At 38.4% G+C, this 25,836-nt stretch overlaps 1 protein-coding gene across 2 annotated transcripts in view; it reads right to left on the bottom strand.

The window, feature by feature from the left end:
• Positions 1–425: 425 nt before the first annotated feature.
• Positions 426–25,836, bottom strand: part of si:ch73-40i7.2 (FYN-binding protein 1) — a 35,285-nt gene continuing 9,874 nt past the window's right edge. The window contains exons 3-17 of one of the 2 annotated variants that reach the window (XR_005635351.1): positions 17,578–17,680; positions 17,225–17,319; positions 17,029–17,054; positions 16,892–16,929; positions 14,460–14,586; positions 14,145–14,304; positions 8,149–8,299; positions 7,983–8,002; positions 7,778–7,841; positions 6,914–6,977; positions 5,561–5,723; positions 4,678–4,711; positions 3,143–3,177; positions 2,646–2,879; positions 426–2,242 (exon numbers count right to left, since the gene is read on the bottom strand). Coding sequence is in view for 1 of the 2 variants with exons in the window: in XM_039766620.1 (XP_039622554.1) it covers positions 2,860–2,879; positions 3,143–3,177; positions 4,678–4,711; positions 5,561–5,723; positions 6,914–6,977; positions 7,778–7,841; positions 7,983–8,002; positions 8,149–8,299; positions 14,145–14,304; positions 14,460–14,586; positions 16,892–16,929; positions 17,029–17,054; positions 17,225–17,319; positions 17,578–17,680 (1,100 nt within the window). In the remaining variant the exon portion in view is untranslated. The other variant, XM_039766620.1, reaches the window with a different exon arrangement.

Raw genomic sequence — 25,836 nt, 5'->3', positions numbered from 1 at the left:
ATTTGTATGACTCACTGCACTCTTTCAGTAATGTTCCATCCCATAGTTGTTGAATTTTGGCAGGGACTCTGTCCAAGCCAGTCATTTTGACTGCAAATTGGCTTGTCCTCTTCTATCAGTGGCTGTTCACATGTAACGTTAGTCAAGTAGCAGTTATCCATCCATCCATCCATTAACCAACCCGCTATATCCCAACTACAGGGCCATGGGGGTCCGCTGGAGCCAATCCCAGCCAACACAGGGCTAGAAACAAACCCCCGGGCAGGGCGCCAGCCTACCACACACACACAATTTAGAATCGCCAATGCACCTAACCTGAGTCTATGGACTGTGGGAGAAAAATAGGGGAACCCAGAGGAAACCCATGGAGGAACGGGGAGAACATACAAACTACACGCAGGGAAGACCCGGGAAGCGGACCAAGGTCTCCTAACTGTGAGGTAACAGTGCTACCCACTGCACCACAGTGCCGCCAGTAGAAGTTATAGTGACAAGAAAAAGTGTGTGATTCTGCATTAACTGGTCATAAAATGTGATTTAAACTTCATCTAAGTCACAAGTATAGACAAATGCAATATGCTCGCACTAATAACTCACACACAATTACAATCTCTCATGTCTTTATTAAACACACATATAAAAATGGACAGTGTGCTCTAGCAAAAGTTAAGTGTACCCTTGAATTTAAAAACCGCTCTTTGGCAGGAATAACCTCTACAAAACACTTCCGGTAGTTGTGGATCAGATCTGCACGATGTTCAGGAGGAATTTTGGACTATTCTTCCTTACAGAACTGTTTCAGGTTAGCCATATTTTTAGGATGCCCTCCTGAGATCATACCACAGCATCTCCATTGAGCGAATATTTGCGCTATGAGTGGGCCATTCCAGAAGGTGATTATTCTTTTTTAAGCCATTCTGTAGTAAATTTACTTTGATGTTTGGGGTTATTGCCCTGTTGCCATCACCCAACTTTTACTGAGCTTTAGCTGGAGAACAGTCGCCCTGGCATCATCTCGTAGGACACCTTGATAAACTTACACATTCATTTTTGATGGTGGCAAGCTGACCAGTCCTGGAGTCAGCAAAACATTCCCAAATCATGATGTCCCCTCCACCGTACTACACCATTGGGATGATGTTTTCATGTTGTTTTCTCCTTATTTACTGCTGAATATTCTTCCTGAACAATGCAACCTTAGTTTCTTCAGTCCACAAAAATTTTCCCAAAGATATTGTGGAGTGTCAAGCTGATCTTTGGTAATCATCAGGCATGCTGCAATGTTATTTGGAGAGTAACAGCCTCCACGGGACACCATGTCTGTTCAATGTTTTGCATATCTTAGACTCATGAACACAGATGTTAACCTCTTCAAGTGATTCCTTCAAGACTTTAGTTGTTACCCTAGAGTTCTGTTTTACCTCACTGTGATTTCTCTTTGTGCTTTTTGAGTTAACTTGGCTGGGCCCCCAATTCTGGGGAGAGTAGCCATAGTACAGATCATCTCCATTCCTACATAGTTTGTCTAACTGTGGACTGATGAATATCTAAACTCTTTGAAATTATTTTATAACCTTTTCCAGCTTTACGCAAATCAACAATTCTTGATCATAGACCTTTTGAGATTTCCTTTTTTGTGAGGCATGCTAAACATTAAGACTCTTTTTATGAATGGAAAACTCAAAATATTCAAGTCTTTTGTTTTATCGGGTGAAGAATCTTGAAATCACACCTCCAGTCTCATTTAACTGGTTGTCTCCAGGTTTATCATCTCCTGACTCCAGTTAGATTTTCTTGAACTTATCAGCCTAGGAGTTCGCATGCTTTTTCCAACCTACACCTGTGAATATCTGAATGATGTATTCAGCAAGTGCCAAGAATGATACAATGATCTGTGCATTATTCGATAAAACATTGTTGTGTGTTCATTATTGTAACTTACATGACGATCAGACCATATTTTAAGACAAATTTTTAAAAATGAATACATAAATGTGGTTATCTTGTAAGACTGCACATACTTTTTCTTGCCATTGTACATGATGGGAGGGGCAATAGACATACAGGTGGGAGTGAATGAGGGGAGCTGGAGCCTCTTCCCAGCAGCGTTCAGCACAAGGCAGTCCTTTTTGGGATGCCAGTAGACCACCCACTCAAAATCATATCGGACCAATGTAGAGTCCCTGTACATCCTTGGCATGGACATTTTCCTTGTTGCATTATGACTCTCCAGATACTTTGACTAAAAAAACAAGAATAATTTTTATTTGGGGTACAGTATATACAAGGCAAATACGAGTTAGTGTGAACAACGGTACTAGGTCAAAGAAAATAAATTATCAGACACACAAATTCTGTAAAATCACACAAAGGATTTTTGTTTTCCTTTCAAACAGCTACAAAGTCTGAACTTGTTAGAACTTAACTATCTTGTGGGCTGAAAAATTCTAGGAGGACATCTTTAGTAGACGTGTCACAATGAATTGCTTCTCCTTGTCTCCAAGAGAAGGCGAAGAAGATGATCTTTTGTTGATAGAGTGTGACTAGATGTCCAAAGGTGTGAACATCTTTAAAATACATTCATAGTCAAATGAGCATGGGAAAGGCACTATATAAATAAAATGTATTATTATTATTATAGTCACCATTATGGCAGCAGGTTAATCCTGGTTGAAACAACATGCAGACATGCACAATGAAGCTTTGTGAAGGGTAGAGCAGCAGGGTTAATAAGGAGGTACAGGGCAGCTTCTCAGGTTTCATGTGTTCTCATCTGTCATGAGGAGAAGACACTAAATGTTTAAAAAATAAAGCAAAACTCTTTGGCAAGAAGCACTCCTAGGATGGGGGCTCAGGCTGTCAGTCGTTGTCGTAGACATCTGTTTAGTAAAGAAAAGTGACAACATTAAGAAGTTCTCTACCATACATTGTGGAGTAACACTTCCTAGTAACTGCCCAGCTACCCCATAAAGTATTTCTTGAAATAATGGAATTAAGACCCTTCAATCCACTCATTTTTTTAACCTGCTTAGCAGGTTATCTGGGTGGATTCAAGGTTTTTGTATCTTCTTTCTTTGACATTTTTATGATATTCACAGTTTATTCTAAATAAGTGGCGTTAAAATTTAAAATTGATACCAACCACTGCTCTCGACATCATCATAAATGTCTCCTTCCCTGAAACAAAATATTTTAAAGACATGTTAGATGAGATTGGAAGAGAAGGATCATTTTTATGTTTTCTGACTAACTAAGAATCTTAAGCTGTGCAGAAGGCACACTTTTCAAACAATGTGTTTGTTTAGAGAGACAGCACATCACAGGAAATGTCACCCATCAGACTTTTAAAGCACAAGGTTACCATTTCATACCGGTTGGGAGAAATTCACTTAACCTTCTCACAATAAACCGTGAACATTAAACATCCACGGCATGGCTTTCACTAGTGACAAGTGAAACGGAAGCTTTCATTTGAATACAGTTTTGAGGAACTGACGCTAATATCTGTTTCACAAATGATTTTGCAGTTGTGAAAAGCAAACCTCACTAAACAGCTTTTTGAGGTTTTACAGTTTCTTTTTGGCTTTGTAACACATGCAATCCATACTACAGCAGTACAATCAATTCAGTGTGTGCCTCTTGTTAACATCACCATTGAGGAGTCCAGTGTACTGTTTAAAAAAACACAGTAAAACGTACCATTGTACACATTACAGTGTTTTTTATTTCACAGGAAAACTCAGTATGTGAAAAGTCGATGTTACTTTGCAACCCCCTTCCTCCCACCAGGAAGTGCCTTATGGTAGTTATAGATACTGTATGCACACCTGTGGTGATTTTTTTTTCCTCTAGAAATCTTTATTTTAATATTTTGTGAAATATATTTTTATTCACTTTACTGACTAAATTCTTTCAAACTATTCATTTAAATGAATCGATTCATTTGATTCTTATAATCCATCAGATTGGGGGTACTTGTACTTGGTGGGTCACGCATGCACTACAGCACTCCTTTGTGATCTGCTGAATTTCATTGTTTAGTTTGCGCTGATGAATCAATGACTCGTTATCAATGACCCGATGAAAAGCATTTCAAGAGAACAAAATCATTTGTGAAGCTCCCATCACTAAAGACTGACGCATGTGGAGATAATGAATGAAACAGCTTCCAGATAGCAACTAAATCCCATTCATGCTGTGTAAAAAGCAAAAGACAATTTATTTTTTCAATTTTTTGTAAATACTGAGATTCTCAACATATTCTATTTCACAAGAATTGTTTCAGCTATCATTTAGGGGGTAATTTGTATAAAACTCCTTGAAATGAATTCAAAAAAATAAAAACAATTATGGAAAGAGTCACCTAACTACCTTTTAAGACAGAAGTGCATCTCAAAAAATGTCTAAGCCAGGATGTGTCCATTTCTAAGTGTCTCATGTAACACTACATATAACACTACATACTGTATAAGCTTACAGTCTCTGTAAAGTCTAATAAACTACAAGGCCCTATACCATTTAGAAAGTCACAAATGTTTGACAGTATTTTCTTTCGGGAGCTTTTAACTGTAAAAGTAATACAAAATAAAGGCTGATATTTCAGTAATCCCATTTCAGTCCCACTGCAATTTTAAAACCTACATGCACATTTGGAGTGCAAAAATATTTAATACTTACGCTTGTAGAAGAAGAGACCTGGGGACATAACCATCTAAAAAAGGGAGAAATAACCAAAGATTAGCAAATGTTTGTTTCTGTTGCCATTCCTCCGCACTTTGGGCTGGTTGCTGATGGACATTCTGGCAATAGGCCCACCTCCACCAGGAACAATTTACAGACATAAAGGTCATGCCACATGACGTGACTTTTCTAGTAATTTTCAGTCGTAGCCTTTATTGAAGTCTTCTTGAACAATGCAGGTGTTATGTGTTTTTTCATCCTGAAGAGAGATCACTTCTCTCTCTCTCTCTCTCTCTCCCTGTCTCTTTTTTCTCTCTCTCTCTCTCTCTCGGGTGTCCTATGCATTCTGCCTATTTCTGCCATTCCATCAAAGGCCATGCCAGTCCAGATACTAAATTAGTATACTAAGACAGAGAGCCACCTAGTAGTAAGTATATTGGATGCAAGATGAACAGCTTGCTATCAGATTGTATTATTTTGTAACACTCATTGTCTCCTGCTATTTTGGGCATATCATTTATAATGCATTAAAAAATGTGTAACTTCATCTTTGTCTGTTTTAGTGCTCAATGTTGTTGCGTGAGGCCATAGATATAAAAAGTAGTGTAACATATGATGGGAATAGCAGGAATTTTGGGTTATTTTGTTTAAATCTATGTGATACCGTGAATAAAGGGGAGAACAGGATCACTCTAGGACCCTACCATGACAAAATAGGTGTCTACATGCTTTTGATGTCAACACTATGCTTAAGACACTTTGGACAGGTGTGAAAGTGGGGGTTTTATGAACCAAGTGAAATTCACTTACATGCTGCCATTTTGGACATAAACCCTGAAATCAAAACATTTACCATCACCAGTCCCCATTTCCCACTCACATTTTCCCTTCTCGTTGCGGCAGATGGCTTTCTTCTCATTGACAAAGAGGATCACACTAAGGATTTCTCCACGGGACAAAGACAGGTCCTTCCCAGAGGCTTTCTTAATGTTGGCATTGGGATCCACCATCATACGACAGAGTACTTCAATTGGCCCATCAAACTGTAAAAAAAATATGTGTATATCTGATTATGTAAAAAACCTTCAGGATGGTAGAATATTTTCGTGAACAGAGATTTGTGAGCTATGTTGGCTTGAATGGACTATTCTTATAACAGTTGATCTTATGTTCTTATCTCATATGGGAATATCATCCAGGTGGCACCATTATATCTGTAAATTTCAAAATTTTATTTCTTTTACCCTGGCATCATTTAGTCATCAATCATGTATTAACTGTTTAGTACCTATAGATGCTCATCAGTCCATTTATTTTTCAAGCCTACTTTCCCCATTACCAGATATCAAAGCTGCTTGAGATTTATGGTAGGACCCAATCCTGAATGGAATGTCAATGTCAGTGTTTTTATTCATCAATATCACAGTCAACATATTTGTACTTAATTGTGCAATTGCACATTTACTTGCAAGTATTATGGCAGAAGATTATTACTTATTGAAGATTATTCTTTCTCTCTCTCAGCCGTAGGTGACTGAGTGTGGTGGCTACACATTCCCTATGTGTTTAATTTTTTTTTTTTGCTGGCTACATCAATCTCATCTCACAGTTGAAATTCTGATATGTCCTCTTAGGTTAGCTGTTGGCCATAGACTGCTTCTCAATGTTAAGTATGAGTGATCCTTTTGATGCAGCACCTCTAGGGACGGTCCCTGATTTGCCTCTAATGCTGCTGGGATCGGCTCCAGGACCCTATAACACTAAAAAGTGATTAAGTTGGTTGAGTAAATGGATGCCTGAATGGGTAATTGTGAGTAATAGGCTGAACAAGACTTTCACATGTAACATGATTTGCTACCAAATAAGTAGTGGGAAGTTGAACGACTGTTGAGTTATATGGCCATATGGAGAAGGATCAGCAGCTAACGTGTCACTTTGTATGAATTGGAATACAGAAGACAAGTGTGACATGGACGTTGTGATTGAATCATATGTAGGAAAGTGCTGACTAAGATTGACGTTGTCTAATTTTCTCTACTTTCCCTTTCAGCCTTTTCCAATCCTCTTGCCTTCTCTGTGTATACTGATGGTCTATACAAGTATACTCGGCTTGTCTTCTTCACTGACTTTGATTCAGACTTTTTCAAACAGACGATGGGACTTGACTATTTTTGTCACTTAGACCAAAGAACTAATGTTAAGGACACAAAGAAGAGCTGATGAGCCTCTGTACCTTAAACTTCTTCCGGAACTCCTTCTCTTCTTTCTCTTCCTTCTTGCTCTTTTTTGGCTCCAAACTAAAAGATAAGATATTTTTGGGTTTTTCCAATTATTAACAATCCCTCCCAACACACTACGTTAAAGTTTACTATTATCAGTCCTTGCCATCTGTATACATGCCATTAGTGAAATAATTGTGGTAATACTTCTTAAAGTTACCATCTAGTACTAAAGACTAAACTGTTACAGTTCTTTTTTCTACTTTGGTGCAGTGGTTAAGGCTTTGGGCTTCAAACGCGAGGCTGTGGGTTCAAATCCTACTACTGGCTAAGTCCCACTCCTGCTAAAGGTGCTATATGAATAATATGTATTATTATTACTGACACTGTGTGTCCAGGAGCAAGTACGTCACTTGACCTGCTTGTACTACAATTGGAAAACCAAAAAGAAATGTAACATTGTATCATAAATGTTGTAAGTCACCTTGGATAAAGGTATCAGCCAAATAAATAAATGTAGTATTCTTTCTATATTTTATAGCCAGCGGCCAAACAGCCGAGTTGACCAAATCATTACGCTCCTCCATATTTATAAATAGCAATCCCAAACTGGCACCATTTCTTACTTTATATCAAATTCAAATGTCAGCTGTCTATAATGAGGAGTGAAGACAAATTATTCGAATTTCACTTGCCTTAAATCTTTTCACAGATTTCACATTTCATTCACTGGAGACCCCTTATGACTCTCAGGGGGACTAAAAGCCAATGCTTTGGCCCTCCCTCACTTCCGAATGTCAGCCTGCACTATTCTCAGATGAATGGCCTCCTGATAACTGAATAAGCACAACTGCAGATGACACCAGTTCTCCCATTACCTGAGCTCCGGTGGGGGTGGCGGAAACTCTTCAGAAATGATGTCCACGTCATCATACACTTCATCTGTAAGGACAGTTTTCAGTTGATCATTATTTTTTACTTTAACCCTTCAAAAAATATCTTTCCCCTTTGCAGGTTAGTGTGTCCTGCCAATCATTAGCACTGATAAAAAAAAGTTCTCAGAATTGAAGGTGGACTACTCACCGTTGTCTGTATTTCGGCTGCTGTAAACAGAAAAAAGAAGGGACTTTGAATATTAGTTGCACCCACAACTGCTTGTGACCTTAACTTTGTCTACTAGAAGAGCATATATTATGCCTTCAGAGCTGGCCAAAAAGGAAAAAGCAATATATAGAGCTCCCCAACCTACCTATTCATCTGGTCAGATGAACCCACATCATCGTAGAACTCGTCCTTTTTATGCCAACCAGGGCTGTTCTCTAGTTGCTGAGCCTGACTCCGAATATTACGTCGCACCTCCTCGTAGTCAATGTTCACACTCTTGTTATCTATGTAGCCATCTGTTAGTGGTGCAAATAGACAGTGTTGGTGAGGGGGAAACTGAAGAACTACCATAACTTATACATTACATTACATCTTGCAATCTGAAGAAGGGGCCTGAGTTGCCTCGAAAGCTTGCATATTGTAATCTTTTTAGTTAGCCAATAAAAGGTGTCATTTTGCTTGGCTTTTCTCTACATTCATAATGGCTAACACGGTACAACACCCTAGTACTATAACTTACACAAAGAGTGATTTGAAAAGGGGTTGTGAAATGGCAACTCAGATGAAGAAGAGATTTCCTGGAGGACTGTTTACATTGTGTAATTATCTTAGAGGATAAGAACATTTGCCCTAAAGATGGCAGGTCCAAAATGGTGGTGAGTGTGAAAACCAAATGGAGTTTGAAAGGGTCCAAAAAATTATTAACCTTCAAAATAAAGACAAATTGTCAAAAATGGATGTCAGCATCAGAATCAGTGACTCAAAAAAAGACCTAAATGTGAGTAAGATTAAAATATTCAATGCAGAAAAACATAAATGTAAAATCAGAAAAGGATTCCAACCCAGACACATTACAGTGTTGTTTATAGATGGCATACTTAGGCAGTGAATGGCAGTAAAAGACAAATTTCATTTCAAGCACCAGGAGATGAACTAAACAGAATCACAGTCAAAACAAGCAAGTAGCAAACTGGCCAATAACCAAACCCAAAATGTAATCCTAAATTGTAATCAAAACTGATTGTCAAAATCTTAGCCCTGAAACTCTACACCACACTCAAAATACATTCACAATGTTTTATTTGTTATCCACAATCTTCTTCACCAGAATACTACACCAACAGTTATGAAAAGTAGCAACTTCCAGGAGCACAACTCCTACAAACAGCCCATTGTGTGATAGGAACGCTGCTTTAAAATTATTTTGGAAAACATTCAAAGAAGCAAAACAGAATTAACAAAGTGAATTTTAACATATAGACAGGAAATAAGTAAGCTTTGATGCTGAAAACCATACATTTAAAATATTTAGGCTTAAAGAAAAACATACTAATTTAGAAAAAAACTGCAGAGAACACAAGAAACAATCCTTTATGCTAGTCAGGCGTCTTTCTGGTTTTGACCTCAGTTATTTATTTGATTTTGATTTTTTCATCTCAGTCCCTCATTTTCAACTTGGACCTTGATGGTCTTATTTTTTAACTTGCCACAATGTATGGAGTTACCTGCCTTTCTACATTGTGTATGTGTTGCCCTACACTATATTTGGTTTCCAATTACTTTTTTTTAATTCCCACAGGACTCTTTAGTATCAAATTTGGCATTTGGGCTCCAAACAAGACTCTGTGTGTGATCTCACTCGCCAGTCTCCAAAACCTTTTGCCTCAAACCAAAAACTGTTAGACGTTTCCTGCCTTTCTAGCATAAATGTGCATGATGCACAAAATTGAATTTCAGTTTCAATAACTTGTATTATCTCTGTTTTGGCTATGTCACATTACGTGACTTTTCCAGAAAATGTCCAGTGTAGCCGTTAGTTACAGAATAATAGTGAGTCGTGGGCAGTCGGTGGTGTGCTCCCATGAAATGGTTGTCTAATGGGACATACCCCGGGACTCACTTCAATTAATCTGCAATTCATTTTTAAAAATTCAAACAAGTTTGATGTTGTCTTTATTCATAAGGGTGGGATTTGTGTTTATGAGAGCTGACAACCAATGAATGCTCATAATCACTTTCAACTAAAACACAAAATGAAAAGGTTGTCCTCATTCTGCAAACTGGAAACACAATTACATCCTTCCTAGAAATAATAAAAATTGCCTTAAGAGAAAAGGTGCAAAATAAAGAAACTTCTTTATATGCAGAGTTTTCTGTACTTTTTTTTTGGAATTTGTTTCGACATTTGCAGTCTTCGTTTTTCATCCCTGTGGCCTCAAAATTCTTTTCACATTACTTCAATTTTCTGCAGTTTTCTTTACAACTTTTTCTTTTTTTGCTGCCCTCACTGCTCTTTCCTTTACCTAAAACATGCTTTTACTACGGGTGACTTTTTTCTTTCTTTCTTTCTTTCTTTCTTTCTTTCTTTAAATAAACAATTTAGCTGACAGAGCACAACAGACAGCTTCTTCCCTGTGCTTTTTTTTTAAGTACTGCTCTCTGGTGTGAGCCACATGTACAGAAATCTTTTTCTCCAAGTGAGCTCTTATAACCATCTGACCACCCGGTGCAGACAATCAAGCTCAATGACTGCTCACACTTGACCAGCTGATTAAAGTATGGTGTTAGCTTACCCGTTTAACTGTATCTAAAAAAATAATTTGATTTTCTTGTTTGACTATAAGAATTGCTCAGCCCTAGATGGTCTACCCTCCATCTCACTTTAGCAGGGAGAATTAACACTGTCAAGATGAATATCCTTCCTAAGCTTTAGTTTGTATTTCAAAACATCCCCATGTACATTAACCAATCATTTTTTAAGAAATGTGATTCAATCATAGCCTCATTTATTTGGAACTCAAAAGGGCGACCCTACAACAACTTAAAGCAGAAGGCGACATGGCTCTACCTAACTTTCAGTTTCATTACTGGGCAGCAGATACTGTATACAAGCTATAAAAACCAGGACATTGACATAAATTGATGAACACACACTAGCTTGGTAGAAATTAAATCCTGGAGTACTTCTTTATATTCCTTGTTTTGTATCCCAGTCCAAGTAAATACAAGTTATCATCAATTTACTAACAACCCAATTGTCCTTCATTCACTCAGAATATGGAAGTAGTAGGAAGCACTTCAAGACAGATTAGCTTTTATCTGTGGCCCCGCTACATGATAACCATGTTTTTCCACCCTCTTAAACTTACACAGTTTTTAATGTTTGGAAAATGTACAGGATTAAATAATTTTGCGATTTGTATGTAGATAATGTATTTGCATCCTATAAACAATTACACTCCAAATTTAGCTTCCCATCAACACAATTTAACCACTGTTTCCAAACTTTGGTAAACTAAATCTGCCCAGTTTTCCTCACCTCCCACCTATTTCTATTGCAGAAGAAATATTGATCAGTCTTGAAGACTCAGACAGCATTTCCATAATATATAAAAACCTTTTAAAGTCCCTTCCTTTCAAAGATCCCAGAGTACAGTGGGAAAAGGATCTCTTACTCAACATTTCAGCAAAGGAGTGGAAGGCAGCCATGCACAGAATTCACTCGAGCTCCACATGTGCAAAGCATACAATTATTCAACTTAAAATCTTTTCTCAAGCACATCATTTAAAATTGTTCAAAATTTTTCCAGGGCAAGATCCAACCTCATTGGGCCATCTTTTTTGGGTGTGCACCACATGAACATCATTCTGGACCAAATCTTTAAATGCCTTTCAGACAGCCTTGGTGTCCCAATCCCTCCTAATCCACTAACAGCTGTGTTTGGTGGACTCCAAGATGGGCTTCAAGTGGAGAAGGACAAACAAACTGTGACTGCCTTTACCTCACTATTAGCACGTTGACTTATCTTGCTCAACTGGAAGAATACTAGCCCACCTCTTTTAAGTCCGTGGGAAACTGATTTTATATACTATTTGAAATTGGAAAAAATAAAATTCTCATTTTAGAGGATCTGTTCAAAACATTTTTAAAACCTGACAGGATCTAATCAATAACATTTTAGAATAAGCATTTATAGTGGGGAAAAGGATTCTCTTTCCTCTGTTCTGCTGTTAAAATCTTACTCTGGAGGTTGGCCTTCCTCTGTTTTTCTTGGGTGCGGGTTGAATTTAATTTAGTTTGGCTAAGTTTGACTTTTGTACATGGAACATTACTTGCTTTAAATAAATTTAAAAAAAAAGTATTGCTCAGCCCTACCAACTGCCTCTCGTTTCTCCCCATTCAGCCTGTGAAGCACTTGCAGACAGCCATCCTCCCGTTTTGCTGTAAAGAGTTCTCAGTTGATTGCTTAGGCAACCTATCCCATCTTACTTGTGCACCCAACGATACCAAGCTAAGACCCACCACTAGCAGCCCTCAACACAAAAGTGAGTTGTGACCCAGTGATTGAGAAACACTGTATTAGGGGATTTCAAACCCCCTGGTACCTCAATTTATTAGCTTAGCTAGTCTTAGGTGAGCTGGGCTCAAACATGGGACAGGAAATCCATTCAACCAAGTCAAGCAGTGTGGCCATTGCCTAGCAGAATATTAATTAAATTCTAGAACAGGGGTTTCTAACACGTCGCTCACGAGCTACTGGTAGCTCGCCAAAGGGTTAATGAATCCTACATAAATTTGAAAACTTGATTAGTCAAATTAGGGGTGGGAGATCTTTCCAAAAAATCATATCACGATCCACAATCTGAGTTACAATCTATCTTCTCAATGTGGCATACACTTAAGAGAATATCCACACTCAAACTCATCAAGATCTAAGTAACACTTTATTTTAAATATCAAAGTTGAATTCAGTTGTTCTCTCGTTTGCTAGCTAAGTGGAGTTAAGGAACAAGCCCTGAAGCTGGCGAGTGAGTGAGGAAGGCCACTCTCCTTGGTCCGCTGCATCTCTCTTGGATTTGCACAAAAATAAATCGGTACTGCAAGCAAACTATGATACATAGTGAAATGAAGGAAGTCGCATAATCAACCAGAATGTTCAAGCAAGTTATAGAAAAAAACCCGATCTAAATCCGTTAAGTAGTTCTCTCGTGAAAAGCAGACAGACAGACAGACAGAAAGACATTGGATTTTATATATTATATTTTAGTAAAACTTCAAAATAATGTGCAGTTAAAGTCTCAACAGCATTTCTGGGGCTTAGTAGAGCCAGATAACTATAAGAATCTTCACCAAGCAGCTCTGAAAATGTCTGCTTTGTTTGGGTCTCCATACCTCTGTGAGTCTGACATGAATGTCATGAAATCAAAGTTCAGATCAAGACAGACAGATGAACATTTCAATGACTCCATAAGAGTGAACCTCAGTGGCTCCACTCCACCATACACCTCATGTTGAGTGTTCTGACTAACTAAAAAACACATCACACATGCAACTGGACATGTGAACACTCTTGTGAAGTGAAACAGTGACATGAAACAAAATGACAAATGAATAATCATATCTGTGTATTTGGAATTGCATTGTTTTGTTTTGACAGCATTCATGTTTTAATTCAATAGTGTGAGATACACTAGAAAATACGTACAGACATACAAAATGCTCTTGCAGGTGAACCAAATATTATTTTGTGATGTTTTAATTCAAAATGTGAGTCATGGACACCAACGTTTTGTAAATGTTCAGGCAAAACAAGATAATTCAATTTGTTTGGGATGAAATAAGCCAGTGGTTCTCAAACTGTGGGGTGGGCCCCCCTAGGGGGGTGCAAAGAAACAAAAAGGGGGGCACGAAGATGTGAAAAAAGAAAACAAGAATTGAAAATATGAAAAATACATCTATTGAAACCAAAACAAATTAACTTAAACTACATTCTGATACTAGAAAAATAAATATAGAGTTAGATAAATGTTGATAAAAGTTAAGTAGGTATAGTAAAATATGCATCTATGATATATCATTAATTAAAAAAGAACAAATTGGTATTAGTGGGCTCCTTTCAAAAAAACGTTAGGGGGGCACGATTAAAACTGTTATGAAAACTCCGGACGCAAATACTTAAAGGTTGAGAAACGCTGAAATAAGCTATGAGAATAAACGTTAGAAAACATTTTCATTTTGTAAAAGTAGCTCTCAGGGGAAAAAAGATTGGAGACCCCTGTTCTAGAAATATCATGGGCACCAGGCTTTGGTCAGGCTTAGGTAAACTGCAGAAGCTTTATGCCCACCAAACACCCACTTACATGTGCCATCCAGGGTGCGTGCCAGCCATTTCCCTTCTGGATTGCTCTTCACTCTCACAATCTCAACTGTGTCACCCGCCTTAACGGTCAGGTCATACTTTCCCCCACGGTTATCCAGTCTCATCTTGGCCGTGTAGAGCACCTCTATAGGACCAGAGAGCTAGTAGGACAGAGAAGAAAGCAAAAAACACAAGAGAAAAGAAGAATATGAGCCACTGACATGGAGTGAAAGCCATAAATCTTCACCTTCTTTAAAACCTTGACCCCAAGGATTCTGTTGTGTGTATTTGTATGTGGTGTTCTAACACAACTTACCTTGAACTTCTTGCGGAGCTCCATCTCCCTTTTTTCCTTATCTTTCTGCTCTTTCCTTTCCATCTCCTGCTGACGCTTCAGCTCCATCTGCCTGCTCTTGTCATGCCGCTTGTGTACTACCTCTATGCTGCAAAGGATAAAAAAGCAACACTGTCCATTAAAATGAAAAAATGTCTTCACTTATATCACCCATGCTGCCCTTCATCTGTATATCAAGTCACCAAGTATTCTGAAAATGATGGAATAATTGGCCTCTTGTGCCCGTCCGACTGATGAGCAGTCCACTCCATCATGGAATGTCTAAAGCAGGGTGGCTTCTTTGTTACATTAGAGAAGAGGGAGTTAAAAACCATGAGGCTTCCTCCAGCAGATTTTATTGAAACAAAAGTGTTTCATTTTAATTAAGGATGAACTGACGATTTGTGAATGTCCCAGTAAATACAGTGTCTTGTGTCATGTGAGCTTCTTGTCTCCAGACTCTACATCAGGGGAGAGCATCTGGGCTGTTGTCTTGCGTGTACATTTTTAAAGAATTTAAGTTTGCATTCAACAATGGATTTGGTTGTCAGTGATACCAATGAAGCCAATTGTAGCACTGTCTCAGTGCACAAATCAATATAAAGAGTGCCATTCATAAATGTCAAAATAGGAGGGTAGACAGAGCGAAAGGTTTTAAAGTTTCTCATCAACCAAAATGAATTATTTGTGTACTTCAACTTGTGTGTTAAGTGAGACAAGAAACAAACTGCAGGTACTGGCAGCAGCTTCCCGATTGTGTCTCCAGGCAATGTGCGTGTCTTCCAAATGCTTATCACTGAATCAGATGGGAAGGATAGTTATAACTTTCTAGGTGAGCTCATTTAATTTTTTTCTATTGAGTAAAGGGATCGTTGTCTTGAAATACACACTTTGAAATAATCTTAAGTCAGTTGCAACACAGCAAAACCTGCTCATTTTTCCAGTTTTAAGGAACAGTGATTAAACAGAAGTATATGTACCTCAGATTGCCAACCTTCATTGTGAATCTGAATTTCATTTTCAGGACTTTAGGCGCCGCAAAATACATTTGTCTCCTTTTCCTGTTAATGTGGAAATGCTCTAGACGTCTAACAAATTGAAATAATTGACTTTCAGTGCAATAATGAACTTAAAAAGAAGTTTAGTAAAGGCCAGGTCACATTACACAACTTTTCTAGTGATTTTCAGTTTTTATTCACATAATCTTAGATGGAAGCAGTCAGTGTCATGCTTGTGTAATTTGACATGACCAGAGATTCACTCCAACTAGTCCATGACTCACTCGATTTTGTCTTTAGTCATGGTAGACGGCTTGTGTGTAAAGACTGCGGCTGAACTTGTACCTGTTAACCCTTCGCACGACACAGGCTCTGTCACACAGAATGTTATTGGCCGTCACAAAAACGGATGAATAAGACGGTGCTGGAAGGTCTGCACGCAGTCGCTAAATGTGAGATGGCCAGTGATTTTCAGTCGTGTAAGATGACATGGTCTGGTGACACAATCAGCAATTGCAGTCTGCAAATCGGACACATCACATGACTAGATATCACATAATGTGACATCGACAGTTTCTTTGTTTTTGACACAGAATGTATGTTGCTCACAATCGTAGCATGTACAGAAGAACAAATACAAATATCTGCAATGAATTCGTTGTTAGGGCATAGAGCATCTCGGTTTATATTAACAGCTTGTGCAGAAGTAATAACTTTTATGCTCATGCATAGGACAGTGTCGTTGTGAAATCACTTTAAATGTACTCTCTTACTGGTGTTTAAGCATTGCTCTTAACAGATTTTAATCACTTTTTTCCAGTTAAACCATTTCTGGGAGCAAGTATTTTTGAAATGAATGTTTGTCATTGGGCAGCACGGTGGCGCAGTGGTAGTGGGAGTTTGCATGTTCTCCTCGTGTCTGCATGGGTTTCCTCCGGGCACTCCGGTTTCCTTCCACAGTCCAAAGACATGCCGGTCAGGTGGATTGGCGATTCTAAATTGGCCCTAGTGTGTGCTGGGTGTGTTTGTGTGTGTCCTGCGGTGGGTTGGCACCCTGCCCAGGATTGGTTCCTGCCTTGTGCCCTGTGTTGGCTGGAATTGGCTCCATCAGACCCCTGTGACCCTGTGTTCGGATTCAGCGGGTTGGAAAATGGATGGATGTTTCTCATTACCATGTGCTAGATTGCATGGGGTCGTGGGCACATCTAGATTGTATACAGTCCATTGTATGAGTCATCATTGATAATTTGGCCTACCACTGTAAAAGCTTGCCACTCCTGCTTTATATCATCAAGCAGTCTGTCTATTCGTGTTAGGTATCTTATTTCTGTTTTCATGTTTGAGGCAAAAGAAAAATGACCTTAAAACCAAATCTATAAAGAACAACCTAACCACAGTGCTCAAAAATCACCTTACCTGTCCACCTCCTCATAGAGATCACTGCCGTCACTCTCCTGTAAAGAGAAACAGGTGAGCATTTGTTCCCCTGAGCACCATAACCTCTTTTTCACTACCACCCACCATACACTTCATATTACCACACAGCCTCTTACCTCATCTCCTTGTTCTGCCAGGGAATCTGAAATGCACACAAGATAAGCATCAAAACACCCGTGAAGCAGGCCACTAAGCTTCAGATCTGTCTACACCAAGAGTGCTTCAAAAGCTAACTCTGCAACTCTGAGTTCAACCTGCATCAAGTGAAAGGAGGTCTACATGAACCCAGAATACACCTGCACGGCAACTGACCTTCTGACGAGATTTTGGGAGGCAGCGGAGGAGGAGGCTGCAGTGGAGCTGTAGATTCAACATCATCATACGTGTCCTGATCATCTGATGAGGGCCTGAAGGAAAATGTGGGGCATTAGACACACAAGAGCAAAAAAATAACAAGGCTGCACGTCTTGCATCTGCAGCTGCATGCCTTGCACTTCAAAGAAATTTACTTTAACCCTTGCAGTCTGGTTCTCTTCTCATTTGAGTCCTTTAGTGAAAGAAAGAAAGAAAGAAAGAAAGAAAGAAAGAAAGAAAGAAAGAAAGAAAGAAAGAAAGAAAGAAAGAAAGAAAGAAAAGATCCTAGAGGTTCAGTTTTTTCCACTTACTTAAGCAAACGTTGTGGTGTCACTGGGGCAGGCTTTGGCTTCGGTCCTAGGCGAGGCATTGCTGGGGGTGCAGATAATCCTGGCAGTGGTGCTTTATGAGATACTATGTATAAAAAAGAAGAATCAATCACTAGAGATGCACCATATTAGATAGATACATATCGTACGAAAGATTTATGAACTGGATCCAACAATTACCGATGCAGTACCAGATCTTCCATCCATCCAATATCCAGCCCGCTATATCCTGACTACAGGGTCACGGGGGTCTGCTGGAGCCAATCCCAGCCAACACAGGGCGCAAGTCAGGAACAATTCCCGGGCAGGGTGCCAGCCCACCACTGGGCACACACACACACGGGCCAATTTAGAATCACCAATCCACCTAACCGGCATGTCTTTGGACTGTGGGAGGAAACCAGAGTGCCCGGAGGAAACCCATGCAGACACGGGGAGAACTTGCAAACTCCACACAGGGAGGACCCCAGTATCACCCCAGTATCAGATCTTATTTCCCTTCATTTTACACAGCTGTGCACACAAAATATTAAAAGGTTATAACTTACTATAGATCCCCTGCAGTTTTATTTTCTCCAAAAATGCTGCTGACTGGAGTTTTTGCTTTTTTTAGCATTATAAACTGCTCATATCTCAAGGCTTATGTTGACAAAACTTTCTATTTTTATAATGTTTTCATATTTAATTACTAAGATTAATTGTTGTATCTTTTCTTACTTTGTTGTGTTTATGTATGCATATGTTATAAGGTTTATTACTTTATAACATCTGCATACAGATGTTACTTTATATTACAGGCACTCTTAGCCCGTACTCGGCAAAAAACACTATTACACTTTACAGAAATAAATTGGAATGAGATAGATAGACAGACAGACGGGTGAAGGGCACCATATTAGTATTATATTCCCAGAAAGTGATTTTTAAATTTCAGCAAAAATAAACAATGATTTTTACCTGTACAAGCATCTCTATCATAGCTACCATTTTGCACACTCACAACAGCCAGGACAGAAAACATATTGCAATGTAAATTGAAACTATGCCTATATTTATATGAATTCACCCACTAACGTTTCTGCTCGCTCCATTACAGGTTCCCTGATGGTTGCAGCTCTTCCTAGTAGCATTGAGTGAAAGGAAGGACCAAGCCCTGGGTGATGGTTCACATTAATGTACTTGGGATAGGTTTAGAGTTGCATGTTAACTTAACTTGCATATAAAGAGCAACTAGGCCAGGATTTTAACACGGCCTTCTGAAGCTGCAAAACAACTCCAATAAGCATTGTGCCACAAACAAATTAAATACAGTAATTGATGGGCTAATTGATATTTAGGGTGACAGTTTTAAAGGGTCACTATTAGCTTATTCTTATTTCTGAGCTAGGAAGTGACCAGTTCTCTGTGTCCATTATCCAGAGATTTATTTAAGCTTAATTAGGAATGAAAAGAAATCTTAGTTGTTGGCAAAAATGGAAATAGTAAAGGCTTTAGAAATAAATGTGATCCCTCAGCATTAAATGTCAAGGCAGAAGTATAGAATGTACTGTAAGTGTAACCATGGACTCTGACCTAAACTGTGTGGCATGGCTCCAAAGAAAGCCACACAGCACTTCAGGGAGTTGTACACTCAGCTGAACACTTCATGGGGATACCACTACCATCCCTTCAGGACCCATAAATAAAATGGTGCCCTACCAAGCTAGGACGGCTCATGAAGGACCCTGTCAGTCAGTCGAAAATCTCAACCAGAAAAGAAAATCTGAGCACATTTCACCAGTCTTAGAAATGTTACCTGCGTCCTTTAGAATTGATTTAAAAATACTATTAAAGGTACATAAAGCTTTAAATAATCTTGTCATCTGACCGTTCCCTCAGACTTATCATTACAAGCTTAAAAAAACAAAACTACATATAAGGACTGTGCTTTTTCAATTACTTGTATAAAACCTATATTTTGGAGTGCCTGTCCCCCTACATTTCCAGTCGGAACCTTAGATCTTCTAATAGTGGTTTGATTATCATTCCAAGAGCTAAGAATAAAAGAAATATTGAAGGCACCTTTTGCTATTTTGCCTTAATTTCTGGAATATTCTACTGATAAAGATATGCCAGACTAACACCGTGGAACAGTTTAAAAAACCTCTAAAGACCCAGTTTTTAATTTGGCTTTTTTATTGCTGCATTTTAGTTCTACTCCTAATAGACCATACATGCATAGAATTATCATACTCTGCATGGTTTTGAAATCATTATTAGTCTCTGTTTGTGGTTCATCCGTGGTGACACTTTGTGTCAATCAATGTCCTGTGCAGTCGCCTATGATATTAGAGCCTAAGCAAATAATCCAACTGTGCATTAAACGGACTGCATAGAATCTCCTAGAACGAAGCGTACAAAACAATAAAGAGCGACAACCTAAGTACATTTACGTTAGACAGAATGCCCAGTGGGGTCTGGGTGATCTTTTGACCTTTAAACCCATGTAGAGGTTTTTTTTTCCTTTGTCCCTAAAGTTTTATTTTTATTTTTCTTGCCGTTCCCAGATATCTGACCAAACTACCAGACTTCTCATTGGTGACTTAATAAACAAATCTATGTATAAGGACTCTGCTTTTTCTATTACTTGTATAAATCTGTTATGTACGTGTGTACAGATTTATTCTTATCATTTATTCATTGTTAATATTGTCCAATTCAAACTTGTTTTTCTTTTTTTGCCACTATTTCTTTGATATCTTGTAAAGCACTTTGACCTACTTTGTATGAAAATGAGCTATAGAAGTAAATGTTGTTGTCATTGTTTTATAAAGAAAAAACAAGTAATATCTCAATGGCCACTCTCAGGAGAGATTTCCTCCTGCTTTATCAAAGATGCTTCTGATATTCTTCTTGAAATAATAATAATTGTTATTATGCTCAATATGTCTGACTACACACTGGAAGCAAATAATCTGCCACTTTAGAAAACAGATATAATTTAAAAGAAATTCATGAGTCAGGAGGTGAATCCAATGACCAGGGGCAAAAAACACCTGCAAAGTAGGGAATTCAAATAATTTTATGTTTACAGTTAGAAAAAAAAATGGGATAGCCTGGGCATATTTCATGTTAAACGATTATAAAAAATAGAATATTGTAAGTGTACATGTAAGTATGTATGTGGGAGTGTATGGAAATAAGTGTTATTCCATTCATTTTCTAATGAGGTTGGTCCACATCAAGGTCACGGGTGCTGGTTCTTATTCCAGCAACACTGGCAGCAAGACTGGGACCACATTGGGTGGGATGCCAGTTCACTACAGGACACACTCATTTATTTACATGCACACTTACTCATACTGGGCATGGTTTTAGGAATGTTAGAGAAACGCTGGAAGAAAACATTTGCAGAGATAACACTTAAACCTCACACACTTCACACAGAGACTGGGCCAGCACTCTACTGGATAACTGATGATCACAAAAATAGAATTCCTTCAGATTTATTAGGGCCCCCCATAACTAACAATCTTAAATGCCCATCAGAGGATGTTCTTTTTGCTAAAGTTACAAAAATCCAGCATTGTACAGATCTGTTAAGGGAAATATTTGTACTTTTTCTGGTACTGTTACACTGTGGTTCAGTACATCTGCCGTCTATAAAGAAAGAGACTACGACATATTTTTATGATGGCAGAAAGACTGACTGACCAGTTGCAATCCCCAGTCATGGCGACTTGTAATACTCGGGGAAATGGTTGCGCACGTGCTGGTGGTTTTTTTAATTTTAAAAGCTCCCTTTGGGAAAATGGTGCCAGGACCAGCACTACACTTCATCTGAATCATTTCTACCCACATGCAAAAGCTTTCATTATTTTACGACATATTGATCCTGAGTGATTTCTGATCAGACAGTTACATTTAAGGCTCAACATTGTTTTATTAAGCAATTTGTCTCCAATTTTCCATCATATTTTCAATGTTATTTCTTATCTAGAAAAATACCGTTTTTTTTCATTGTGAGAAATCATCTTTGTTGGGGGTGCTGCAAGCCTATCTCTTGGCCTTGCAGTGTTCCAGGTTTACCATTGGGTGTATAGCTTGTGTACAACTTAAACTTTCCAGTTTAGCAATGGGGTGTGAGCCCCTTGTCCCTTGCATTAAAATAAGGATTGTGTCTTTTTTTTCCTGCATTGCCAGTTTGAGCTTTTCCCAGTGAAGACTATGCAGTGCAACCCAGTGAAGAAATATGAAAAGACATTTTGCTAAAAATCAAGGTAACCACAGCAATTTGAAAAAAAAAATGAAAGCAGATCATTATCAGGTAGCATCAAGCACAAGAGATCACCAGAATAAGGCAGAGCGACATTTTGATCTTTGCCCACCAGCGAGAAGATCCATATAATGACACTAAATTTGAAAAAGCCACCAAGGAAGCCTAATGTGAATGCCTTCCACTTTGTGCAAAAGAGGCCAGCAGTATGTTGACCCTGTTTTAAAGAAGTGCAGACAAACCAAGAGACTTGCGTTCAAGTCGTGCAATGTCCTTAGTCTGCATGTTCTTTCTGTGTTATCATGGCTTCACCTCCGAATCTTTCAGTTCTAACGTTGAGGTGTTGCTGTTTCATTTTAGACAGTTCACAGCCAAACACTGAGTGGTTGCCAGGCTCTCAGTTCTCTTAATGCTTTCATTTATATTGTGAGACTTTGTCAGATGATGAAGTGTCAAAGGACAGTGGCAGTACTGGTAGAATCGTAATGTTCTGATGCCAGTTGAGACAGACCGGGCACCAGCACCCTATTGTTTAACTGACTGTTTGTGACAAGAATGGTGTGTGAACATCCATGTTTGTCAATTTAATGGTAGAGATGTCTATACACGTAAAGGAAGATAATTAAGTATGCCCTCGCCACAGTTTTCTTGCTATAAACATTGCAGCCTTAGTCTATTTAACAGTAATGGGCTTAGTTTAATATACTGTAATTAGTAGTTATCCCATATAAATTGGAACTTGTTAACTAATATTTAAGTATTATATAATTTATTAATTAGCGTCTTTGTTGTTATAAGGACTTTGTTAGACTATATTCCTTTTAGTCACATGTTGTATGTTATCAGTATGCAGATGTATGTATGTGTGCTTTGTATATTTGGCAAAAAAAAATAGCTTCTGATTTTTGATTCGTACAGTTGTGCTTGAACGTTTGTGAACCCTTTAGAATTTTCTACATTTCTGTATAAATATGACCTAAAACATCATCAGATTTTCACTCAAGTCCTAAAAGTAGATAAAGAGAAACCAGTTAAACAAATGAGACAAAAATATTATACTTGGTCATTTATTTATTGAGGAAAATGATCGAATATTACATTCAAAAGTATGTGAACCTCTAGGATGAGCAGTTAGTTTGAAGGTGAAATTCGAGTCCGGTGTTTTCAATCAATGGGATGACAATCAGGGGTGAGTGGGCACCCTGTGTTATTTAAAGAACAGGATCTATCAAAGTCTGCTCTTCACAACACATGTTTGTGGAAGTGTATCATGGCACGAACAAAAGAGATTTCTGAGGACCTCACAAAAAGACTTGTTGATGCTCATCAGGCTGGAAAAGGTTACAAAACCATCTCTAAAGAGTTTGGACTCCACCAATCCACAGTCAGACAGATTGTGTATAAATGGAGGAAATTCAAGACCATTGTTACCGTCCCCAGGAGTGATCGACCAACAAAGATCACTCCAAGAGCAAATCATGTAATAGTCGGCGAGGTCACAAAGGACCCCAGGGTAACTTCTAAGCAACTGAAGGCCTCTCTCACACTGGCTAATATTCATGTTCATGAGTCCACCATCAGGAGAACACTGAACAACAATGGTGTGCACGGCAGGGTTGCAAAGAGAAAGCCACTGCTCTCCAAAAAAAACATTGCTGCTCGTCTGCAGTTTGTTAAAGATCACGTGGACAAACCAGAAGGCTATTGGAAGAATGTTTTGTGGATGGATGAGACCAAAATAGAACTTTTTGGTTTAAATGAAAAGCGTTATGTTTGGAGAAAGGAAAACACTGCATTCCAGCATAAGAACCTTATCCCATCTGTGAAACATGGTGGTGATAGTATCATGGTTTGGGCCTGTTTTGCTGCATATGGGCCAGGACGACTTGCCTTCATTGATGGGACCATGAATTCTGAATTATATCAGAGAATTCTAAAAGAAAAAAATCAGGACATCTGTCCATGAACTGAATCTCAAGAGAAGGCGGTTCATGCAGCAAGACAACGACCCTAAGCACACAAGTCGTTCTACCAAAGAATGGTTGAAGAAGAATAAAGTTCATGTTTTTGGAATGGCCAAGTCAAAGTCCTGACCTTAATCCAATCGAAATGTTGTGGAAGGACCTGAAGCGAGCAGTTAATGTGAGGAAACCCACCAACATCGCAGAGTTGAAGCTGTTCTGTACGGAGGAATGGGCTAAAATACCTCCAAGCTGGTGTGCAAAAGTTACTGGAAACGTTTATTTGCAGTTATTGTAATATTCAATCATTTTCCTTAATAAATAAATGACCAAGTATAATATTTTTCTCTCATTTGTTTAACTGGTGTCTCTTTATCTACTTTTAGGACTTGAGTGAAAATCTGATGATGTTTTAGGTCATATTTATGCAGAAATATAGAAAATTGTAAAGGGTGCACAAACTTTCAAGCACAACTGTATATTAAATAAAGGTAAACCTAGACTGGTTTTATCTATCTCAATTTGAAAACTGAACAACATTGGGTCTTAAACTGCTTTAAATTAATCTTGTTTTTCAGTTCAGAGAGTCTTTTCTTAGTCCCCAGACCCTGATTTTGGATTTAGCAGGTCTAAAAATGTTATGTTTTATCTTTATTCTTTATTTCTATGCAGCTCCATCTCTGTTTGTCGGTCTGTGTGTTTTTTATTCACAGCTTTGTTTTTGATGCCACTGATTAAAAATATGCCACTCAGGAACTTCTCGCCCACACTCAAGATTTTTTTTACCCACCCGCCTTTCCTCTTTTTGACCTGTGCAGCTTACTGTAACTCAGCTAGTGAAAAACAATATTTTACAGAATTTAAAGTGAGATTGACAATGAGTCAAATCATTTTGCAATAATAAGGACAAAAATAAAAAACATCAACATTTCTCAGAAAAGGATTTACAGGAGTGCACAGAGATAAATATTTAGTTTTTATTTTCCTATTTCTTCAGCCACTCACTGGAGATTTGGGTGGCTATGAAGAGAAACTGTTACCTGTATCTGTGAATATTAATGAACTGAAATTGACACTTTTTACAGAAGCTTATTCTCCATCTCAAAGAAACAAAACTGATTGTATTATTTCACCCAAAGTATTGAGTTATTGTTGCAGTAAATATTGCATGTTTTTACAAAGCAGTTTCTGTTATTTCATAATAAATATTTTTTTTTATGTGGTCAGGTATCACCAGGCATGTGCCTGGTCCAGTAGTATATCTAATATGCCAAGATTAGGGTTACAGGGAGCCAGTGATCAGCACAGCAGCACTGGGTGTAAGACAAGAAGCAAAGGTGGTGATGTTAGGCAAGTCAATTTCAGAGCCATTCAGAAAAAAGCTTTCCGCATGTGGTTAAGAAATAAAAACCTATAAATAAAGTATCTGTTCAGTTTTAATCTAATGATCTAGTGATGCAGTGACTAGTGTTCATACCAAATCTCAAACGCTGGGGGGATCTGGTTGGGGATAGAAAAAGTGGATTGATATTATTTAATTCCCAGCACATGAAGGATGAAATGTATTTTGTTAATTTAAACACACTTTCGGTTTGTTAAACACATTTTCTGTACTCAGTGTTAAAACAAGTAATTGCAGTTAAACACACTCACTGAATCCACAAATTCACAGGAAGAAGGTGCAAATTGTGGCACTGTGAGGCAGGAATGCTAGATCTGTGATGTCACTCTGAATATTTGTTAAAACGTCTGTACTGCGGTGGGCTGGCACCCTGCCCAAGGTTTGTTTCCTGCCTTGCGCCCTGTGTTGGCTGGAATTGGCTCCAGCAGACCCCCATGACCCTATAGTTAGGATATAGCGGGTTGGATAATGGATGGCTGGATGTACCTATCATACTGAACTTTAACCTGATTAAAATGAAACGTATGCCTATACACTCTGTCCAGTTCTTGTCACTTGATTAAATGCTATGTGTGTGCTTAATCTCCCTGCCAATAGTAGTAATTAGATCAGGGGTCCTCAAT

Source organism: Polypterus senegalus, chromosome 10, assembly GCF_016835505.1.
Source record: "Polypterus senegalus isolate Bchr_013 chromosome 10, ASM1683550v1, whole genome shotgun sequence".
In the NCBI taxonomy this organism is placed as follows: Eukaryota; Metazoa; Chordata; class Cladistia; order Polypteriformes; family Polypteridae; genus Polypterus; species Polypterus senegalus.
Note: the sequence above shows the minus strand (reverse complement) of the source record. Positions and strands in the feature narration are given on the sequence as shown.